We start from the raw sequence: 24,456 nt of genomic DNA on the forward strand, positions 1-24,456 counted from the left end.
ATTAATTGAAAGTTTAATGGAAGATCATTTAAAAAAAATTGTTTTGGAAAAAAATGTGTATATTTGCATCATCTCTCAGGGTCCTATAAGTTATTTTTCATAGGCACTCACACTAATCATGGAATCTTATTCAAGGACAATGGCTTAGTATAAAAGAGACACTGTGCAATTGTCTACAAAAAATTTACCTTGTGTTATCCAAAGATGAAGACTGAGCTTGTGTCTTCAGCCACAGAGCAGACGAATGTAGGAAGGTACTCTGTTTATGTGTACTGCCAGTTTGATGAACCAATAAATTTACACCAGAGAGCCAAGTATTTTTCAGTTTACAGATTAGAAAATCTAAAATTAAGATGTTAATAGGAATTTATAATCTCACTGAATTAAATCTCATCAACACAAAATGTCTTAAAGAACTCATTGCAGATCTGTGATATTTAAGATATCATTTTAAAAATAACATAAAAATTCAATTGCTAAAAATTAACTATGCTGTACACATGCAACAATGCAAGCTAGCCTGTATCATATAAATGTAAAATAGTAAGATTTTATAAGTTAAGTCATTTACTGCTCTGAACTTCTTTACTAAAGAAGTTTTCCTTTTGGAGATACAATAAGGAGATCACTATTTCCAAACAGACAAGTTAGTATTAAAGAAGGGGCTGGGGAAGAAAGGTTCTCTATCATATCATTTTTTATATCCCTTTGATTAATAAATGGGAGTTGACACATAGGGCAAGAATAAGTTTTGCAATGATCTCACATAATCTCAACTTCATTTTGATATGCACCAAGACAGAATGTTTCTTACAATAACAAAGAAATAGTATTTCCCTCTTCTTATGAATGAGGAAACTGAGGCATCAAGAAATTAAGCAAATTGCCAGAGCTACTAAGTAGAGAGACTAAGATTCTAAATTATCTATTATACCCCCTTCCAAAACTATTTCTTTGACCAAGTAACACCTAATACATCTTTAATTTGGTTTCTAAAACTGATTTATACACGATTGTAGATATTTACTTATAATGCTTTAAACTTTCAAACACGTTATGATTCAATTAATAAAGCCTGGGCACTTACACTCACTATGAAGGTCAGAGCCGGAGATTCCCAACAAAATATTTGAGCAGTAGGCTATTACCTGGCAAATGTGTTTTTTCTTTGCTCTGAGCACATAACTGAAAGAGAGTTAATAATAAATCTTCAGATGATGGCATTAGCAAGCATCCTTTTGCTGAGCTGAAATAGTTATACGCCACATCACAGATAAAAGACACTGATGAATCACTATTTTCAGCTTCTGACAATGTCTTTGTTTTGTATAGAGTTTCATGAAGTTTATCAATAATTCTTCCAACATATACTTCTCCAATCAAGTAATCTAGAAAAAAAAAGTCCAAACAAAAAATAAAAAATATTAACAGTGTATTTTAAAATATCTTACCTTGAATTAGCTTTTTTATGTGGATTTTTAAAAAATATTTTTATTAGTTATAGATGGACACAATCCTTTATTTTGTTTATTTTTTATGTGGTGCTGAGAATCAAACCCAGTGCCTCATACATGCTAAGCAAGTGCTCTAAAACTGAGCCACAACCCCAGCCCTTTATGTGGGTCTTTTAAGGTGCTCATGTATTACATAAAAGATTACATTAACAAATCAATCTGTCCTGACACATAAAAGTCCAAAGATAAAGCAGTTTTAAATTAAGTTTAAAAAATTGCAATAGTTTACAAAATTAAGAGTAGCTTTGCCATATCCCAAAACATTTTGAATAGAAAATACTAAATACCTTTGGAGTCACACTATGAAGATGAATAAACATTTAGTGTACTTAAAAAAAAAATCAAGATATTTGAATAAGTCTCATTAATCTGAACCAATAATTTGCAATCTGAGCAAGGAATCCCCTCAAAAGGTGAAAAGAATAATTATCTCCTGCTAGAGAACAAAAAACATATTTTCCCTACCATTTTTAACATGTTGGGATAATACCAAGCTTAGAAGAGTCCATTCTTCCGAGAAGTGAGAATCTGAAGACAAGGTGGGTTCCAATTTCTTATTACAAAGACCATCTGCCAAGGCAACCAGTTTCTCTCCAAGGATATTGCCTTTTAGCCAAGAAGTTACTAAAGCATGTTTATCTGAACTAGAACATGCCTAAAACCATAAAATTAAAGCAAAGATTAGAAGCAAGATCAAAAAGTACAAATTTCAAAATTATTATCTGTACCATTATCACCACCCTTCATCATGATGGCCTTAACTTTATCCCCCACTCCTCCTCATCCTAGTGTTCAAGGAAGATTGGTATATACCCTGTTCCCCACTACCTCTGGTTCATGTACACTTCCATGTGTTACAATGTTTATCCTCCCAACCATAAATATTACCCCTCTTCTTTATCAAAACCCCATCCACTCTTTGACAATCAGTTTAAATCCCACCTGCTTTATGACATCTTCCCCCATCCACTCTAGCCCACAAAGATCACTGCTTTTCTCTGAATTTCTAAAGCACTTACTGGATTGTATTATTACTTAAATGTTTCATCTGTGTATGTCTTGTCTTTCCAATGAGATTGTAAGTTCCTTGAGAGCAGAGACTGTCTTAAACTTCTTTGATACCTGCTATCAACACTGCAGTTATGTTCAATGAATAATGAATGGATGAACTTTGAAGATAGATTTATAAATGCTCTATAGATATGACATTTTGTTCATTAATTTTGCTAAAATTAAAGAACAATTAATGTATAATAATGGTAAATTACTTCAATATGAACAAATGGACTTATTTCCCCAAATTCTATGAAACAGAATTACTGGGGATAGGTATCTGACAGCAACTTATTTATTTGCATTGGGTGGAGAAGTAAGGAAAAAAACTTGTAAATCCACCCCCAAAAGCATGCTGATCCATGTTCCCAGAGCTTCTTTTGCTTTATGGGCTGAGAAGAAAGGAATTTGCAACTTGGTTCATTTCAAAGCAATCTGGAAAAAAAAAATCCAAGTGCGGATTGGGTAGTGCCTGATAAACTGCTTATCCTTTTATTTAAAAATTATAAGTAATCAGAGCTTATATTTTAGTCCAAGCTTTACCATTAAACTAGCCTTATGACCTTGGACAAATCTCTTAACCATCCTGGGCCTATCTACTAATTTGAAAACTAGAAAGATTAACCTACAGAAACCCAAAGGTCCTTTTATGATTGCAAATTTCAGTTTTGTTTTTTTTTTAAATAAACTGATTTTATAACTCTACCTAAAGAAACAGGTTCTATAAATCATTTAAAAATATTTAGCATTTAAATGGCTATAATACTGGCTTTCCTAAAGTATTAATTTACCAAATAAATCCAACCTATTCTATAGAATTCTTGAAGTGAAAAAAAAAACAAACTTGTGAGTAAAATGTCTCTCAAGTTAGCAAGTCATAAAGTTCAACATCTTATGCACTGACATGTTTAATGTAAAAATCCAAGCAGCTATAAGGAGATGCAAGGCTAATGAGTCATAGAAACACAGGAGGCAAATACTAGCTAGGAACTTCCAAACAGTATGCTGGAAGCAGATATTCTTCTAAAAAGGTCTGAATACTAGGACTACCTGGTAGTTATCAGTCTATGTTTATCTAATTATTGACCCCTGCTGAGGATGTAACTCAGTGGTAGAGTGCTTACCTAGCAAGCCTGAGGCCTTGGGTCCAATACCCAGTACTGCCAAAACAGTACCCATCATTCTAATTATTGACTCCCTCAGCTGAGATTCTAGGCTTATCAAGCAGCCGTGTGATAATTTGGCATTTCATGTAGCTTGGCTTTGGGAAAGGAGGCACTGAGTAAATTAATAGTGTGCCTGGTAAATTATACGTTCATTGAATAATAAGAAATGTAAAATTTTGTATGTTTTGTAAAAGTAAACTACTGGGGAAAATGGGAACTTATTGTTTAATATACGCCAAGTATGGGTCTTACAATACAAAAAAGTTCTAAGGACTGGTTGCCCAACAATGTGAATATACTTATCACCACTGAATCGTATATTAAGAAATGGTTGGAACAGAGTTAGGATATATAAAAATCAATGTTAGCATGCATAAGGCCCTGAGTCAATTCCCTTCCTTCCCAGGAAGGAAGGAAGGAAGGAAGGAAGAAAGGACGATAAATTTTATATTAACTTTAAAAATAGAAAAAAAAAACTTGTAAAACAAAAAAGCAACAAATGCTTTAAAAGGAGGAAGAATTTTAGATGGCTAGTCATTCTAGTTGGAAAAATGCTATAACCTATCTTCATTAGAAAGGAATACTTAAGCCATTTTTTAAAATTCTAAGTTGTGTGTTCTTTATTTTCACCATTAATATTCCTACTAAGTCAAGTTACATGTCACACAAAAGCTGGAATATTTTAATTTGCCTTCACAGTATTCCAGAGTAGGGAAAATTTAATTTTCTGAACTGTTCTAGCAAAGCTACAACCACTCAATTCACTTCTACAAAAGATAAAGTACCTAGGATAAGAGTAGCAACTTGTATACTTAATTAAAAGATAATAAAATGTTTAATTCTCCCTGCATTGCTTGTTAGGAAAGAAACACTGGCTTTCCCAGAAATTGTTTGTTTTTCCCTGATATGCCTAACCAGAAGAATAACTGTACAAAAAGGCAAAACTAAATGTCTTCTCAAATTAAGGTAAGGAAGTTAAAATAGTAAGGAAGTTCTCTAATACAGATACCCGATTACCTGGCCATATTCAGTGTGTGAATATAACTGTGGCTTTGACTTTTCTATACCTACAAATACAAAAAAAGAAAGAAAAAAGCCTAAGATACCTTTTGAATAACCTGATGAAGAGAATTCCATTCCAGGTCCTCCTGAAAGAAGAAAAGGAGTTAGAAACAATAAGCTAAAATGAACAGCAAAACTTTTAAAAGTAATGAAATCTCCGTGTAACCAATCCAAAACTAAAACATTTTCGTCCAATTTTAAAAATTATGGACTGAAAGAACTCACCCTTTCATTCCTAACTTTTTGTCATTTTGTTTTGCTGAACCTGCCCAGAAGCCTCAGATACTTCCCAATCAAAAATACATAGGGTTATTTTGTTTTCTTTTGTTTTGGGGTGTGTATGAGGTGCTGGAGATTGAATCCAGGGCTTTGTGCATGCGAGGCAAGCACTCTACCAACTGAGCTATATCCCCAGCCCATATTGCTTGTTTTTACATTGACATTCATAGGCAAGAAATAAAGCAAAAACAATCCCAAGAAAACTTCTTACTCTCATTAATATTACAATAACTTAGAAAGATATACAAAAGTAATACCTTGGTTAGATCATCCAAGACATCTTTTCTTTCTACATCACTGTCACAGCAACAGAGGGCACTATACAAAATGTCCACCAGGAAACCAGCATCTTTCCTTTGATCTTCATTTAGCCAACCTATTAGTTTACGATATAAAAATTGCACTGCAGGATTTTTTTGTGCAAGTTTGGTTATTTCAAGAGGTTTGCCTTTGACAATATTCTCTTTTTCATCACCAAGGAGCATTTTAAATACTTGGCTTGAAGAGAAGGAGTCAAGAAGAGTAGACAGAAACCTTAAATGTTGCTCTGACTTTTGTTCATTAACATAATTAATACTCATCTCTGCAAGTTTACAGACCAAGTCTTCCAAAGGTTTTTTCCTTAGAGGAGACATAATGTCTGAAGAATTATTAGTGAGAAAAGATTCAGATTCAGTTGGTAATTCAGAGGCTTCACTGTTCTCTCCTTCTGAAGATACATATTTTTCAATCTCTTTATTACCTTCAGATGTCTGATCAGCAAATCTAACCTTACCATTTTTTTTTTTATTTGATTTCAAGGAGCTCTTTGGCTTCTGAAGGACCTCTAACAGGTTAGATACACCCAAAACAGATTTAACATCAGCCTTTGGCTCATTGATTTTCTCGACACAGATCTCTGATAGTTTTTCCCAGAAATTGAACAGTACATTCTCCAAGTTTTGCACCATTTTATCATCTTTTTCTATGTCTGCTTTAGCTTCCCAGGAACTTAAAGTTTCTGCTAAATGGTTAAATAATTGACCATGTTGCAATCCTGGATCTTTGAGAACTGTATCAATAAAAGGGATCAACTGAAAGAGAAAGTAAAATATATAAACATTCAGTTTTCAAGAAAAATAAATTTTAAACAAATTTATAAGACTATAAAATTTCATATTTAATAACCAAAAAACAATTTTTCCTCAGAACTGCAAAAAAAAAAGATCGTTTTTTATCATACAAAAAAGATCTATCATACAAAAAGCTTAATGATTCTACCATATTCCACCTGAAATTATTTATTTTTGTGCTGATTAACCATGATTTATAATCCAGTTTTCTTTGCATCTTCATGACTTTTTCAGGTAATTTTTGGTTTTCTTTCTTTTACAGGAACATCTAGATATGAGACTACAAGTAAAAGATGAGGCCTAAAGAATTCATAACTTCTTCTTAATAAATTTCAAAGGAAAGAGAAGTTACCTATCTGAGACAACAACAACTAAGAGCTAGTCTTCTGTAATTTCATTAATTTCTTATTATAGGGACCATACTGTGGAACCTGCTTTCATCACTAGATTTAAAAGCCAAGCCCAACTGCTCACAAAAGTATAAATGTATTTGAGTATTTTAAAAGTAACAAGATGATATTATACAATTTAAACTTAATACAAAAGATAACAAACAGCATCTTTCAAATTCAGAAAATTTTGCACTGTATATATCTCAAACAGGATTTTAAATCCAGAATTTGGTGTATTTAATCAGCCTAATGCATAGTCATTAGATATTATATTACACTAGAAACTAACAAAATAGAATTTTTACTTACTTGGTCGAACATACACATTATTTAAATAAAATCTATATATGGAAGGTTAACTACTGAAAATGGCAACAAGACACAATGAGCTTATGTCTTTATTATATTTGTACAAAGCATTGATGATTTTCATGTTAAGTACCTGATCATTGATGAGCATCTGTTCAATCTCTTCCTCGCCTAAGTTTTGTTGCATTATAAAACGTAAGCATTCAAAAAAAGCAGACACTACTGCTGAGCACTCTGAAAAGCTGGTTCTAATTCTCTCTGTTGCCATCCTAAGAAATAATAAATAACTATAGATTACTCTTTCATGAATAAGATCATAAGAAGAAAAAGAAATTTGAACCATACTGTATATCTTTTACTAAGTGAAAAGATTTTTCAAGTACTAATAAACAACTATAAAATTTATCAGTGAAAAACTGGTTCATTTTCTGCATTAAGGCATTTGTTATCAATATTAGAATACTATAACATTTGAAAAATGGACTATTTCTTCTAGGAATTTCACCATATTTACCTAGCTTTTTGCTAGGTACTAATAAGAAGCCTTGAGAGTACCCCAAATAAGAAGTCTGGGCTGGAGGTATAGCTCACTGATAGAGTGGCTGCCTAGCATGCATGACACCATCGGTTTAGTAGTAGGGTGGGGTGTGGAGGAACAACACTGAGCTGAGTATACTCTCAGGTGATTTAATCCCAGCCACTTAGGAGGCTGAGGCAGGAGGGTCACTTGAGTTCAGGAGTTCAAGCCCAGCCTGGACTACTCACAATGAAACCCTCATTTCAGTAAAAAATAATAACTCTAATTGTATTTTTCCAAAAAGTTTAACAGTATTTAATGAACAGCAAAACAATTTGGAGAAATTCAAATAAGAATATAAACAAGAAAATGTCCTTTGCTTTTAAAAATATAGAATTTAAATTCTTTACCCTGCTACTAGAGAGGTGAGGAAATTTTTGAAGAAATCCAACTTTGGATCTGTAATGGACTGAGGCAATTTGCTGATAAATGGCAGAAGATACGGATATATGACTGTAGCTAGGCCCCGACCACCATCACGAACCACAGTCGACAACTTTGGAAACACACTTTTTTTTGCATTTACATGAAGCCAACAGTCCTAACCAAAGAAAAAATTATAATAATAATGAGAGATCATAAACACTTTTCAATTGAGACATAGACATATAGACTCTCAAAAATAAAAATCAAATATTTTACCTAAAAAGACTAAATCAAAAATCTAAAATTATAATATACTACATTAAAATATACTACAAAATTAAAATATACTACATATAAAATCACATATTCCGTATGCTTACAGGACAATATTAATCAGGAATAATTATTTAATTTAAAGTATTTTCATAAAAGCTGGTCTCTTAAAAAGACAAATTATATTTTATCTTATATAAGATTCAGGCATGCTGACTATACTGAAACATAGATTCAAAAAATAATTAATATTGGCCAAATACAAAGTAAAATAAAAATCTCTACACCATTTTTATAGTCACTTGAATATTTGTACTAAATTTAGATTAAGTATTTATTTCCAAAAGGCATTTTTCCAGTAAGTCTTAGATATTATTATCTGATGGTATCTCTCTCATATTGTATCTAAGATTTCTAAAATACAACTAGAAAGAAAAGTGTTCCCCCAATGCCTAAATGTGCCTCTCTTACATACCTCAACAGTTGTAAGTGTATAGAGTACAGCCTCCCAGAGTGCTGGACAAACAACTGGGTCACTGTCATCAATGCTAAGTAGAACAGATGGGCTCACTTTGGAAGCTTCTTCTTTCATTAAATGTGGAATGCGTTGGCACAAAGCAGACACTAACTCAAAATATGCTGAGCGGATCTAAAAGAAGCCATAGAAAGGTGAATTAAATTAAAACCTAGTAAAGTTTGATAAGATTTACTTATGGTAGTAGCAGATAAGAATATTCACATAAACCCTGCCACTGATAAAACTAAATAGCTATAAAAATACTTTTAAAAATCTACTTAAGAATATCAAATGGCTAAAAAGACATCAGGAATTATCAGAGCAAAGTAAAGACAGAAAGATTTAATTTAACATTTTCAATGACTAAAGTAAACACAATTCCTTTTTCTTAGCAGAACCCTCATTTGGGGCCTATAAAACAGCCAAATGAACAAAAAATAAGCCAAGTCGAGTGTCCATGCCTGATTGCAAGTTTGAGGTCAGCCTCAGCAACTTAGTGAGGCCTTAAGCAACTTAGTTAAGCCTCTTCTCAAAAAATAAAAAGAGTAAGGGATGTGGCTCAGTGGTTAGGTGCCCCTGGGTTCAATCCAAAATAACAAAAAAGAAAAAAAAAAAAAAAGGAAATTCTCAAACCTTATAAAATCTAGAGGAAACACCATACTTAACATTGAAAGTCTAGAACTATTTCCACTGAAGTTGGAAACATGAAAAATATGCTATCACCACTTCTTAACATGGTAAGAGGACAAATAAACAATAGAAATAAGTCAATACAAATAAATAAGAGGGAAAAAAAGACTTGAAAAAGAACCCAAATAACTATAATTGCAGCAATATAACAAGATAGGGAAAACATTCAACAAAATCTACACAAATAATTTTGAGAACTGGAGTCTAGAAGAGTGAAAGAGTTAACTGGATACAAAATTAACATATAAAAGCACAGCCTCCCTATATAACAGTAGAAACAAAGTAGAAAATGAAATAAGAAAGCCCATTTCATAATAACAATAAAAGCCACAAAGACATATTCACTGTAAAGAATACTAAAGCATTCTTAGATGCAAAGGACCTAAATAGCAAAATGTACTTTCCCAGCTGTGGTCAAACAAAGTGATGTTCTGCTTTCTTATATTAGTTCTTAAACTATAGAAAGTATTCTTTTTAGGCTTTACCATATCTTTTAAAATTCTGTGCTTTTGGTTGATGATTTTCACATTTTAAATGGCCCCCAAGTACAGTGCTGAAGTGCTGACTACTGTGTCTAGGGGCAAGAAAACAGTGATGTGCCTTACAGAGAAAATGTAACAGATAAGCTTCATTCAGGCATGAGTTCAGTGTTGCCATTTGTGAGTTTACTGTTAATTAATCAGATACACACAGTGTTTTAACTAGAAACCCATAAGAAAAGGCTGTATTGATCAGTTTTAAAAAAAAAAAAATGCAACCAGAGGCTCATAGAAACCTAACTCTGTATTTTCCTTAGAAGCAAAGCTTTAGTATTCACTAATTCAGTAGTTATACTGTCACAGAATATAAACTACTATGAATAATGAGAATGGACTATACAAACAAAATACATACATTAAAAATGTCAGAAGGATCAGCCAGTGGAGATGGAAAAGGGGAGAGAGATAGGGACAAAAGAGAAAAGATAATATATTAAATGAGAAGAGTGCTACACACATGAACAATTTTAAGGGATCATGAACAAAGAAATGATAATTCAAGGTTGAACCTGAGGCTCAAACTAAATTAAAAACGTGAAAATAGACAGTTGAGGTGGAGCTTGGTTGTAAAGCAGGTGCTCAGCAGGCAAGAGATCCCTGGATTCAATCCCCAGACATGTGTGTGCGCGCGCACATACACACACATACACACACACACACACACACAAAAGAACGAAAAAAAAAAGAACACCATTCTAAAAGACAGGTACTTCAGACCTAAATGACCCATACAAGGATGTGCTTGAAGAATTTTAAATATAAACAATAAACATAAAATATAAGCATAATCATTTAATAAGAAATGTCTTGAAATTTTTAAAAAATAAACTTAAAGATACCTGTGGTACATTGTGTTTTCCATATTTCCAAAATTTATTCTGTGATAAAAGAGACTTAAATTTTTCCTCCAGAGAATCAAGCTCATTATCAGGTAACAGGCAAAGCAATTTCTTTAATGCCAATAAAGAACAAGTTACAACTCGATAGAATTTAGCTTCTCTTTCTTCCTCTGGAACAGTTCTTTATTTAAAAAGAAAATAAATAACATAAGAATTGAGAATAAGTCAAACTACATAATTTGCATCTCTTTTTTATTTTTATTTATTTTTTATTTTTTTTTTTAAGAGAGAGTGAGAGAGGAGAGAGAGAGAGAGAGAGAGAGAGAATTTTTAATATTTATTTCTTAGTTCTCGGCGGACACAACATCTTTGTTGGTATGTGGTGCTGAGGATCGAACCCGGGCCGCATGCATGCCAGACAAGCGCGCTACCGCCTGAGCCACATTCCCAGCCCTGCATCTCTTTTTTAAATGTTTTATCATTAAATATCTACCAGAGTTGCTTTACTTCTATCTGCTGCTCTTCCCTTTGCCAATTCCCTTCAAAATGCACACAGAGAATTTTAGTTGCAAGTTTTACTACTAGTACAAAGTGAAAAGATGAAAAGTTATTGCTTGAAATGACTGAACAAGTATGCTGCTCTCTGTAGCATGTACTGGGGGGATTCTAGTAAGGGATATCAAAGCATCTCTGATTACATTCCCTTATTCAGTCTTAAGTTTAATTAGAATATAAAAGTAAATAAAACAATCAAGCACAATGCTGCCTGTCTATAATTTTTAGCCACCTGAGAGGCTGAGGCAGAATGATCACAAGTTCAAGGCTATGCTTGGCAACTTAGCAAGTCTCAGAAAATAAAAAGGGCTGGTGATGTAGCTCAGTAATAAGAGTATCTGCCTTCTTATTTATACACAATGGAGTATTACTCTGCATTAAAAAATGACAAAATCATAGAATTTTCAGGGAAATGGATGGCATTAGAGCAGACTATGCTAAGTGAAGCCAGCCAATCCCTAAAAAACAAATGCCAAATGTCTTCTTTGATATAAGGAGAGTAACTAAGAACAGAGTAGGGACAAAGAGCATGAGAAGAAGATTAACATTAAACAGGGATGAGAGGGGGGAGGGAAAGGGAGAGAGAAGGGAAATTGCATGGAAATGGAAGGAGACCCTCAGGGTTATACAAAATTACATACAAGAGGAAGTGAGGGGAAAGGGAAAAATAATACAAGGGAGAGAAATGAATTACAGTAGAGGGGGTAGAGAGAGAAGAGGGGAGGGGAGGGGAGGGGAGGGGGGATAGTAGAGGATAGGAAAGGCAGCAGAATACAACAGACACTAGTATGGCAATATGTAAATCAGTGGATGTGTAACCGATGTGATTCTGCAATCTGTATACTGGGTAAAAATGGGAGTTTATAACCCACTTGAATCAAAGTGTGAAATATGATATATCAAGAACTATGTAATGTTTTGAACAATCAACAATAAAAAAAAAAAAAGATGCAAAAAAAAAAAAAGAGTATCTGCCTTCTTGCATGCATAGGCTTTGGGTTCAATCCCCAGTACCACCAAAAGAAAAAAAAAGAAATAAAACATTCTATTACTCTTACAATAAAACTACTTTAGAACTACTTACAGTTTCTTCAACTATATTCAATGAGAAAACAGTTCCTAGTATAAATATCTCTTTCTAATAGAACTAAATCTGCAGCTCCCAGATAGCTCTCATTAAATAGCAAGACAACTTGCAAGTAAAAGCATCTAGTATCTTGCAATATATTAAGTTCTCATCTCTGCATTTAGAATTCCTTATTTTTAGAAAATAGTATATTGAAATTATATCTGGTTATCTATGAGTAAAACAAATCATTAACATGAGTTACTTACAAACAATACAACTTACTGTGGGTCACTGAGTGTATCAGGTGTTTCTTTTAGAAGATGGTCTTGCAGCACCTATAGATGGGAGAAAAATACCAGAGTCTTTAAGATTTTATTAAACCTTCAAGGATGAACAGAGAGAATATAGATAAGTTTATTTTTTAAAATCCCATAAATAAACCTCATCTTACCTAAGCAAAATCAAGTAGTAAAACTAAAAGGTCTGAATTTTACTCATTGCCCTTTTCCTATCAATTTCCAAGGCTGACAGCTGCTGGGGTAAGAAGGACAAGGTACTCCTTTTCTATACCTCCAGTTCCCATCAAGAGAAATTTTCCACTAAATATTTTTGGTCACTTGTTCCTTTATTTCTCTTGCACACAGCAATGCAATGTAATAATGAATTAGTAAATCTCAGAAAGAAATTAGGCTCTACTTTCCTCTTCCTTCCAGGAATCTCCTGGCCCAGAGAGAACACACATTGTGCTCTGCTTTATCTAATAGGAAGGTCTAAGATTTTCAAATGTTGGGTAAGTCTGCCTACTTCTAGTGTGCAGTACCAGGGAATCCACTGTTCAAGTATCAACTTTTTCAGCAGTAACAACAGCTAACATTTATTGAGCTTTTCCACATGCCAGGTATTGCTTTAGGTATATTTTGTGCATAAACAAAATCACTCCTCATAACAACTCCATGAAATACAATTCCTGTTTTACAGATGAGGATAGGGAAACACAGAACTTGCCCAAGGTCATACGCTGAAATAATGGCAAAATGGCAAAACCCAATGATATGACTCAGGGTTAGTAGTAGATAGTGTGTTGTATTTTTTATAATGCCCCCCCCTCCATATTTTGTTTGGTACTAGGGATTGAACTCAGGAGCATTTTAACACTGAGCTACGTTCCCAGCCCCAATTTGTTTTTTGTTTTGTTTTTTTTTCTTTTTAGCAACTTGCTAAGTTCCTTAGAGCCTTGCTAAATTGCTGAAGCTGGTCTAGAGCTAGTGATCCTCCTGCCTTGTCTTCCTGGATCCCTACAATTACAGGCTTTCAACATCACATCCAACTATAATGGTGACATTTTGATCTTCCTTTTCCTAATAGCTCTATAATAAATTGGCTTTGAACTTGGGAAAGTTATAACCCAATAGTTATAAAGAACTATGGCAGAGACAAATAACAGGAAAATAAAATGGAGAAAATAACCCACATGTGATCAAGTATCTACCCACAACAAAGCCAAAATCAAAAATTTTTAGAAAGGCCTATGAACGGCCAAATCAGTTGTCTTTAAAACCATTTTTGCTGGGCACAGTGGCACACGCCTGTAATCCCAGCAGCTTGGGATGCTGAGACAGAAGAATCACAAGTTCAAAGCCAGCCTCAGCAACGGAGAGACACTAAGAAACTCAGTTAGACCCTGTCTCTAAATAAAATACAAAATAGGGCTGGGGATGTGGCTCAGTGGTCGAGTATCCCTGAGTTCACTCCCTGGTCTCCCCACCACCCCCCCCCCAAAAAAAAAAAACATTTTCTCCAGACACAGTGGTATACACATATAATTCTAGCTACTCAGAAGGCTGAAGCAGGAGGATTCCAAGTTGGAGGCCAGCCTAAGGTTCAAAATAAAAAAGACCTGGGATATAGCTCAGTTGTGAAGCATCCCCAGCACCAAACCAAAACACAAATTTTTTTCCTGAAATTCTTTTTTTTTTTTTTAAAGAGAGAGAGAGAGGAGAGAGAGAGAGAGAATTTTTAATATTTATTTTCTAGCTCTCGGTGGACACAACATCTTTGTTGGTATGTGGTGCTGAGGATCGAACCCGGGCCGCACGCATGCCAGGCAAGCATGCTACCGCCTGAGCCACATCCCCAGCCCATCCTGAAATTCTTAGAGTCTAAATCCATGACACTTCATGCTCATAACATTGATCATTTGTATTTTAAATGGAGCAATGGAAGGATTAGGACTCCTTTTGAAAATATGGTTGAAGATACAAATCCTCACCCTAGGGGAAAAAAAAAAACCCTCAATTAAAGCTATGTCCAAAAAAACAGTATCAGAACATAATTAAGTCCGAGGACATCCAGCAGGTGGAAAGAAATCCCCATACCCTTTGAGGTCATGAAAGTCTTCTGTGCTGACTAAGATCAAATTAGAGGATAAAACTTTTATCCTGGCCAGGCTTGATAGCACACGCCTATAATCCCAAGGCTCAGGAGGCTGAGGCAGGAGGATTGTGAGTTCAAAGCCAGCCTCAGAAATTTAGCAAGGTCCTAAGCAATTCAGCAAGACTCTGTCTCAAACTAATATACAAAAAGAGCAGGGGATGTGGCTCAGTGGTTAAGGGCACTTGGGTTCAATCTCTGGTACAAAAAAAAAAAAAAAAAACCTTTTTTCCTGACACACCTACAATGGCAGGTAAGAGAATTGTCATTGTAACAGATACCTTAAATGATTAAGAAAAAAATAGAAAAAGTTTCCAAAAACTTACAATGGTAATTTCATCCTTACAAAATGCTATGGCTTCAGGCTGCTTGCTTGGAGGGAAAGCTGCTTCAAATGCGTCTTTTGCTGCACATGCGGCTGGTGTATATGTATCACACTGAGCCATTAACCAATATCCCATTACACTTTTTAAGTAGGGAGCCAAGTGTTTCTTTACTTTTAGGATAAGTTTTTCAAAAGCTTGCTGTGTGGCTTCTCGAACCCGGCGGTCATGATCCTATTGAAAAAACATGTCATTTTAAAATAAATACAAATACAGACATTTCTATTTAAGCTACAATGACCCATTATTAAGAATTCACCTGTGTACAGAGCCAAACTAAAATCAATTTTTGAGGGTATAGCTCAGTGGAAAAATACGTTTTGTATACATACAGCCCTAGGTTTGATACCCAGAATAACAACAGAGAAATTATTTTGAAATGTTGAGAACTTGAGACTTATTATATCAGAAATTATGTAAAATAATTAATGTTTCCTTTTTCCCCTTCCCCAGTAAGATTAAGATTGTATTCAAGACAGATTCAAAGCTGAGCACTGATCATGTAATTCATTCTCCTTCTTTGGCAGCAAATATACAAGGAAATAAAATAACTGCCAAAATTTATTACAACTGCAAAGTATCTGTGTCATTCTCTAGTAATGATCTAATTTCTGAAAATACAGACTCTAAACACTCTTTCAAACCAACATGATTTAAACTGCATAACAATCCTGACATAAGATTTCATAACTCTCACCAATAATGGATCACTTAAATGACAGTCACCATGATTTCACCTAAATATATATGTGTGTGTGTGTATGTGTGTGTACACACACACATACACAACAAAAATAAACTAGTAAATTCATAATACTTACAAGTGAAATTTTACAGAAAATTCTTGGCCAATATGGAAGAACTCCTTTTACAATTTCTGTCTCTCTCTCTGTACACATGGTTCCAAATTCCTGCATGGCCTAAAAGTAATTTATTAACATCATTAAGTATTAACAACTGTAATATTGGCTACTGATTATTCTGTTCTGAAGCTCAGTCTATTTTATGTAATGAGAGAAGATATTATTTCTGTGTATGTCATAGGGATTAATATACACAGTAGTTTCAGTCTATAAAAGTAGAAACTATTCAGCTGCTTTTTAAAGAAATTAATGTACAAACAAAAAAAATTTTAAATCACAGTGCTGAGCTGGACACAATGATACCTCTGTCTATATCCCAGCTACTCAAAAGGGTTGAGGCAGAAGGATCATTTGAGACCAGAAGCTCTAGATTAGTCTAGGCAATATAGTAAGACTCCATTTTTAAATAAAAGATAAAATTACATTCCTTAATAGTAAAAAACATATAGTCAAACTTCTAAAAATTTAAAATGTTTCAGAGCAACAAACTAATTTATAAGCCAGAAAGTGTTAACTAAACTTACAACAATATGTCAGAAAAAAGTATATGACTATAAAAGAATTAATAACAATTTATTTTTCTTTGCACTGGATATGCCCATAACATGTTTTTTGTTGTTTTTTTTTTTTTTTAAAAAAAAGGTGTTTTTTGTTTATTTTATGAAAACAAGAAAACTTGCTTTTAATTTTGTTGTGACGTCTTTCTTAGAAAGTTTCCGAAGCACCATTCGGAAATCAGAATCTACAAGACTGTCTATTTCTTCAGCTCCTTGAATAGCAGGAACATAGCCTAGGTCACTCTGAGATGTTCCAAAACCAATAAATCCAGGCACCGTTCCCTGTTCTTTGGCAAGGAGTTCTGCAGCTCGGCCACTGTTTGAAGGCTGATAAGAAAATAGGAAAAAAAGAAGTCAGATTCTAAGAAGAATTCAAATTTTAATTTTAATTACATAATTCCTTGACAACTCTCATTAGAACAAATTTTCGTGAATAATTTTTTTTCCTAGTCTAAGATTTCATCTATTGCACAGTTTCCCAAAGATGACTATTTCTGTCACCAAGAACTTATCAAGGGTTGGGGATGTGGCTCAAGTGGTAGCGCGCTTGTCTGGCATGCGTGCGGCCCAGGTTCGATCCTCAGCATCACATACAAACAAAGATGTTGTGTCTGCTGAAAACTAAAAAATAATTATAAAAATTCTCTCTTAAAAAAAAAAAAAAAGAACTTATCAATAATGATCCTACAAGCTACCCACTATTTCCTGGTTTCAATGTTTTTGAACATTGAACCATGTTTTTGAAACCGTGGATACAATCCATTAGAGGCTTATGGTATCAACATAATGGGTCATTTGAGAATTTTAAAGAATAGAATAAAATTTTAAAAACCAGAATGCATCACGTGTGGTAAAATTTTCATAAATGTTATTTTGTCAAGTTTTTTGGTCAGATTTTCACATAAATAGCCCTTATTCACATATATGTGCATTTTATAATGATATAAAATTAAATGATAAATGGGTCTGATTTTTTTCATTTATCCATTCATTCAAAAGGTATGTATTTATTTATCTAATTTCAGTACTGGGGATAGAACCCAGGGGTGCTTAGCCTCTGAGCCACATCCCCAGCCCTTTATTTATTTATTTATTTGTTTGTTTGTTTGTTTTCAGTGGACACAACATCTTTATTTTTTTATTTTTTTATGTGGTGCTGAGGATCGAACCCAGTGCCCCACGCATGCCAGGCGAGCGCGATACCGCTTGAGCCACATCCCCAGCCCTCTTTTTATTTATTTTGAGACAAAGTCTCATTAAATTGCTTAGGTCCTCACTAAATTGCTAAGGATGGCCTTAAACTTGAGATCTTCCTGCCTCAGCCTGGCATGCTACTGGGAGTACAGGCATGTGCCACTGTGTCTAGCCCAACAGAGATTTATTAAGCAATCACCATGGGCTAGATCTAATGACAGCTGCTTCTAGATAGAGTCCCTCAAGAGTAGATACATTTATTTCCACACACTCAACACCTAACCTCTTTGGGATAATATTACATTGTTATGGATACAAAGATCAATGCAATGGTCAAAATATAAAATATACTCTTCTGTTTGAACCATGGTCAGGGGTTTGACTGATAAACAATATAGTATTCCCTTAGTACTAAAAGTTAAACAGTTGTTACAGAAAAAGAAAATATTTGAACTATTTAAAAGAAAGTAACTTATTCATTATCATTTCAGCGGAAAAATGCCTCAGTTCAACCACCATGATGACATTACACTGGAATTACGACATCTATATTTCTATATTTCCTACTTCTCTATAGGGATATTTGCAAAGGGATATCCAAATGTGTGATACAAACAACTCGTATCTAGCAAAATCATTTTTGGAAAACTTACTTGACAAGGAATAATCTGGCCTACTTTCTAATCTAAACTGAGTAATCAGAAATAAAAATCATGGCCTGAATAACATTTTTTTTCCAAACTGCAGCATTTAAGACTAATTCAACAACAAAAAAAAAATCTCTATATTTGAAGCTTTATTAAAATGAACTAATATTATTCACTTCAGTTTTCTCAATATTGGTACATGAATAAAGAGTACAAAGGTAATTAATGAATTATAATAAAATGCTGAAAACTAAATACAGTGACAATAGGCTATCAGAATGTTACTTATAATTTCATTTGTAAACAGTTTTTCATTATAAAACAATAAGACTAATTGCCACTGAAGGAGTGAAGGCTACATTCCAAACTAACTTGAAATACCAAAGCTGACAACAATTACTAGGGTAGAATAAACAGTATCATATTTTCAATTTCCAATTTAAAAGTAACCATTATTTTTTTAAAGTACTAATTGTATGTTTTACTCATGTCTACTTTGAATTTTTTTTAAGAGAGAGAGAGAGGAGAGAGAGAGAATTTTAATTTTTTTTTCTTTTTTTTTTTTAGTTTTCGGCGGACACAACATATTTGTTTGTATGTGGTGCTGAGGATCGAACCCGGGCCGCACGCACGCATGCCAGGCGAGCGCGCTACCGCTTGAGCCACATCCCCAGCCCCCCTACTTTGAATTTAAAATACAATTGCAACGATAATCTTTGTGGGTTAGATGCTTATACACATACTTTAATCAAAATTAAGAACCTTAATTCTATTTTTGGCAATTAATTTTTCTTATCCTGTCTCTACTTCTGTCTACATTCTTTTGTGCCTGGCTTCTGCAGGTATTTGAGGTAACAACCCTTAGTCTAGGTTTAAGGACCAAACTAAAGAAGTCTTACAAGATCTTTCACACTGGTGGCAATGTCACATGCCTGTGATCCCAGCATCTGGGGAGACTGAGGCACAAGGATTGTAAATTTAAAGCCAGCTTCAGCGACTTAGCAAAGGCCTAAGCAACTTAGTTTGACCCTGTCTTTAAATAAAAAATTTTAAAGGAATGTGGCACAGTGATTAAGCACCCTGGGTTCAAACCCCAATAGGAAAAAAAAAGTCTTTCATGATCTGTTCATGTCAATTTTTCCAAATCTTATCTCCTCTCTATCCAAACCTTTCTCTTAATTTTGCTGCCCTTGTCCATGTTCCAGTTCCAAATTGAATTCAAGTTCCCTGAATATGTCACATGCCCTTTGCCCTTTCAAAATTCAATCTTTATATAAAATCCTTTCTCCAACTGAAAACTCTTCCTTTTCAATGCCTGTCAAACTTCTACTCATCCTTCAAAACACTCATATTTAATAAACATTTATCTCCCTCAGATCAGTCACCATACTTTTCTGTTCTCCCACGCTTTCTGCTTATACTGTATTATAATTATTTAATACATTATGACATTGGTTATGATCTGTCGCTATCTTCAAACCAATAGTTCAAGAACAGCAGACATTTTTCTATCATCTTTGCATAAAGGGCATGCAATACTCAATTTTCTGTTAAATGAATGTCACTCTAAAGTTCAATTCTAAACTCTGACAATTCCTGGCTTCATGGGCTTAGGCAAGTTAATGTCTCTAAACCTCAGTTTTGAGACAAGAGTAATTAACCCATTCCTTGAGTCCCTGTCAACATCAAACTTTTTTAATATAGATAGATTTATTTTAGTTGTAGATGGACACAATACATTTATTTTATTTTTATGTATTTTTAATATAGATAGATAATACTATGATTTTAGTTGTAGATGGACACAATACCTTTATTTTATTTTTAAGTCATGCTGAGGATCAAACCCAATGCCTCATGCATGCCAGGTGAGTGCTGTACCACGGAGCCATAGCCCTAGCCCCAGCCCCAAACTTAATTTTTTAAAACTTATTATCTTTTTTAAACTTATTATTATTATCCAATAATAAGAGATTTCAGCAAGTAATGTCAAAGGATGCTAAAATCATTAATGAAAGTTTGAGGGAGAATAGTACATTCAGTCTCAGATGACCTCTCTTCATATTTGTTTTTAGCCAATGGAAAAAGATAACTTTATTTTTTAATGGAGTGATCAATCAGCATTTTTTTTAAATTTTTTTACCTTTATTTGATATATTTATGTTTATGTGGTGCTGAGGATCAAACCCAGGGCCTCGAACGTGCTAGGCGAGTGCTCTAACAGAGCCACAACCCCAGCCCTGGAAAAAGATAACTTTATAGTGGAGGTTACACCTTAACCTAGTGATTAAACAAGTACCATTAGTAATGGGACAAACAAAAGTCATGTGCCCTAGTGAGATGCACTGAAAAAGATGTATCAACTTTGAAGCATTTCTGTCAAAAACTGTTTCAAATCATATGGAAACCATTAGAAAATCTAAATTAAGCAAAAACATTCACCCAGACTCTTCCAAGTTCTGAATGCTTCCCCAGTAGCAGGGGAAGGCAGGGAACCACTGGCAAAACTCTCCAGATCAAGAGAACATGGTTTTCAAATGACTTATCTTTTAAACAAGAAAATAAAGATTATAGAGAACACTACTGAGATGAGTACAGAATGTGAATACATGGCCAATTTTTAGAGTGTTATACCAAAATTAAAATTTCTGCATGTTATAATTGCTCTCAATTATGAAGAAAGGCATTTGTTTTTAGAAAATACATCCTAAAGTACTTAGGAATTAAAGAACCCAATTTTGAAATGATGGTGGAATGGGATGATCATTATTATCCAAAGTACACGTATGAAGACACAAATTGGTGTGACTATACTTTGTATACAACCAGAGATATGAAAAATTGTGCTCTATATGTGTAATAAGAATTGTAATGCATTCCACTGTCATATATAAAACAATAAAAAAGGAACCAATTTCTGCAACTAACTCTCCTAAGGTTCAGCAAAATACATAAATTGAGACTAAAAGCAAATGTGACCAAATGCTAACAATTGGTGAATCCAGGTAAAACACATACAGATTGTTGTTCTAATATTCTTGCAACCTTTGCTCATATTGAGAACTTTTCAAAAATATTGACAAATGTTTTACAAGATAAATCATTAAGTGAAAATCCAAGTAAAGTACTTAGCACAGTACTTAAAGTAAGTTACTACAATTTTTGATATTATCTTCCAAAACAGCCTTAAGTGACAGATCTAAATAAATACAACTTCAACATCAAAATTAACTGAATCCAAACAGAAGAAGGGCCTTTCCATAAAACTGGACATAACACATTGTGCATCATAAATTGTAACATTGTTACATCCCTAAGGATAAGAGCAACAGAAGTAGCATATAAAAACACTTGCCTTCAAAATATTTACATTCTAGTGGGCTGGGGTTGTGGCTCAGTGGTAGAGCGCTTGCCCCACGTGTGTGAGGCACTGGGTTAGAATCTCAGCACCCCATAGGGAAATAAGTGAATAAAGTAAAAGTCCATCAACAAGTAAAAAGAACTATTTTTACATTCCAGTGAAGTAAGTCAGTAAATTACGTAGTATGTTAAAAGTCATACATCCAGAGTAAACGTAGGAAAGAAAAACAGGGAATAGGGGACAGTATTTAGATTTAAAATAGGTCGACCACGGGAGATTTCATTGACATCACTGAAATGTCTAGAGGAAAATCTGGAGCCACCTAACAGAAGAGCACTGGGAACCTGCCAGGCAAGGCCAAGGCACAGTGAGGTCAGCGCAGACAGATGAAGTGAGCTAAGAGGAGGGAGTTGGGGATGAGGCTGGATGGGAAAGAAGCAACAGAAAGCGGAGAAAGCCGCCCATAAACCATGTATACCACCTAAGGCCACTCACCTTTATCCGGAGACACGAGCGGAGCCACTTCAGGCTTCTGAGCAAAGGAAGGACATGGTCCGAGGTATCTCGCAAGCCAAGCTCAAGGTAATTTCCTCCCACCCAACTCTACCTCCCAGCCCCCAGCCCCGCCGCCAGATACCTCGGCCAGGTAACCTTCCAGTTGAAGCTGACACTGAACCATTTCTCAGTGAAAACCGTGCACGCTCTAGCAGCGAACATCTTTTCTCTCACGATTGCCCAATCTGCTCAAAGACAGCCCATCCCGCCCTCAGGGACTCACAACAGAGAGGTCACACTCGACACGGAAACACACGCCTCCCCACAGCCACGCTCCAGACACCCTCAGGCTACGCGCCCGGCGGAGCCACAGGCGGCGAGGCGCAGCCTCCCCAGTCGGCCAGGCCAACCTGCACTCACCCTCAGATTCCCCTTGGTCCGCTGCTTGTTCTTCCCGCCCATGATCGCTGTAGCAGCCGCACTCTCAATCTGCAGCCCCGAGGTTGACACGGCCGGGCCACAACTTCCGGTCTCTTGTGCCGGAAGGGGGCCTACAGTAACAACTTCCCCCGACCCTCCCCTTCCGCCTCCCACCCCGCCCTCCTGCCGCCCCACTTCCGCTCCCGACTCCAGCTGAGTTTCTGAATGTCCGTTGCCAGGGTCGCCACAATTAAAGTCACGCCTGCCTGCGTTTCGTCACTACTGGCCAATAGGAAGCCAAGCTTTGGACCCGTGGCGCCAAATCCTGTCTTCCGTGCTTTCAGGGGCTAGAGTTGCTCGCTAGGATGTTGTTCTGAACTGTAGAGCGTGAGTTTCACATAACGGTATCAATAAAATAATATAGTAGTACAACTGTAAGGCACCGATTTAAAAATATGGAAGAAATGATATTGTAGTGGCTGTGCAAAGCTAGGAAGGTGCTAGGTTTTTGAAGTGATGCAATCATTGGCAACACCTGTGTGTTTCAACGCTCAAGCCCACCTTGGATCTAGTGAACCAGATTTGAATTTTAACATGTTTCCCATTCTTGTAAAAATTTGAGTACTGGTCTAGACGTTATTCTTCCTTTTTTCCATATTGAAAATGTTAGGTGCAGTTTTTAGAAAAGAAGGTAGCACGGCAGTCTCCACTAATGTATGATATGTACAGGTCCTGTGACGTACTGCTTTGCTTCTCAGAATCACATTAGAAAATCATAAACACTTGTGTGGTAGATGTTGCCTGTCTTGTCCACACACTCACCTTTCTACTTAATGATGACAGGGCTCTGCAAACTGTTTCTCTTTTTATTCATCTATCTTCCCGTTAGAATCCCTTCACTGGAGAAAGACAGAAGACAAGAGGAAGGAGAAGACCTTGCTCCATTGTTAGCATCATTCTGAGAAACTGATGTAACTCTATTTTTGAGAAACAAGCCTCTGTCTCAGAGCAGGGCCTGTCCAAAGGGGGGAGTGGTGACCCTTGTCCTTGGAAAACCCGTTTTTTTTAGGCACATAGCTATCCTGCTGAGTCATTTTGGTACCAGACTCCAGATGTCCTTGACTCAGCAAATGCAAGTTCCTGAAAAGACCAAAAGAATGCTCGAGGCCTAATTTGGACCAGGGAAAATATCTAAAATGTCAGGTGACCCTCCTAGAGTATGATTGATAACATGATTAAACAAACCTGCAAGTTTAGCATATATACTCTTGCAACCCCTCACAGCCTAAACCAATCAGTCAAAAGGAATCCACCACTTGTTCCCTTACCCGATTTGTTCCCACCAATGAATGTGCTAATCAATGTTGAGAGTTGTTTGATTTTCCTGTGGTATGAAATGATTTGCTGTGTGATGTTGTGACGCATCGAGTACCCCCAAAAAACCTAGAAATCCTCACTGAACTAAGGGCCGGGACTCACTCCTTGGTACCACTGCATCAGAAACGGTTGAGTTGAGGCTGGAGCTTGCAATAAAGACTCTTGTGTGATTGCATTGGATTCGGCTCCTGGAGGTCTATTGGGTCCCACAAATCTGGCATTACAATTCCAGTAACAGCCCTTTACCCTAGGAGCAGCATTTGCTTTAGCCAGCAGTAGATTTCTCCAACAATCTCAGAATGGACTTTATTGCCCTTCTCAAAGGGACCAGTGAGCAATCAGGTAGCACTGTCTTCAAAGGTCTTAGTACTACTCCATAGAGCCCCTCTCCTAAACTCAAAAGAGCAAATAGTGCCC

General features: G+C 35.4%; 1 protein-coding gene across 2 annotated transcripts in view; it reads right to left on the minus strand.

Annotated features, from left to right (window-relative positions):
* Ltn1 (listerin E3 ubiquitin protein ligase 1) overlaps positions 1-22,765 on the minus strand; it is a 47,620-nt gene extending 24,855 nt beyond the window's left edge. For both annotated transcript variants that reach the window (XM_077795380.1, XM_026396152.2), the window contains exons 1-14: positions 22,663-22,765; positions 16,669-16,872; positions 15,947-16,045; positions 15,069-15,299; positions 12,595-12,647; positions 10,689-10,869; positions 8,579-8,752; positions 7,815-8,005; positions 7,021-7,156; positions 5,332-6,147; positions 4,840-4,881; positions 1,980-2,169; positions 1,149-1,388; positions 189-342 (exon numbers count right to left, since the gene is read on the minus strand). In XM_077795380.1, coding sequence (XP_077651506.1) covers positions 189-342; positions 1,149-1,388; positions 1,980-2,169; positions 4,840-4,881; positions 5,332-6,147; positions 7,021-7,156; positions 7,815-8,005; positions 8,579-8,752; positions 10,689-10,869; positions 12,595-12,647; positions 15,069-15,299; positions 15,947-16,045; positions 16,669-16,872; positions 22,663-22,704 — 2,753 coding nt within the window. In that variant the 5' untranslated portion in view covers positions 22,705-22,765. The remainder of the gene's footprint in view (positions 1-188; positions 343-1,148; positions 1,389-1,979; positions 2,170-4,839; positions 4,882-5,331; positions 6,148-7,020; positions 7,157-7,814; positions 8,006-8,578; positions 8,753-10,688; positions 10,870-12,594; positions 12,648-15,068; positions 15,300-15,946; positions 16,046-16,668; positions 16,873-22,662) is intronic.
* Between the last annotated feature and the right edge of the window lie 1,691 nt (positions 22,766-24,456).

The sequence above is a fragment of the Urocitellus parryii genome, chromosome 2, assembly GCF_045843805.1.
Source record: "Urocitellus parryii isolate mUroPar1 chromosome 2, mUroPar1.hap1, whole genome shotgun sequence".
Taxonomy (NCBI): Eukaryota; Metazoa; Chordata; class Mammalia; order Rodentia; family Sciuridae; genus Urocitellus; species Urocitellus parryii.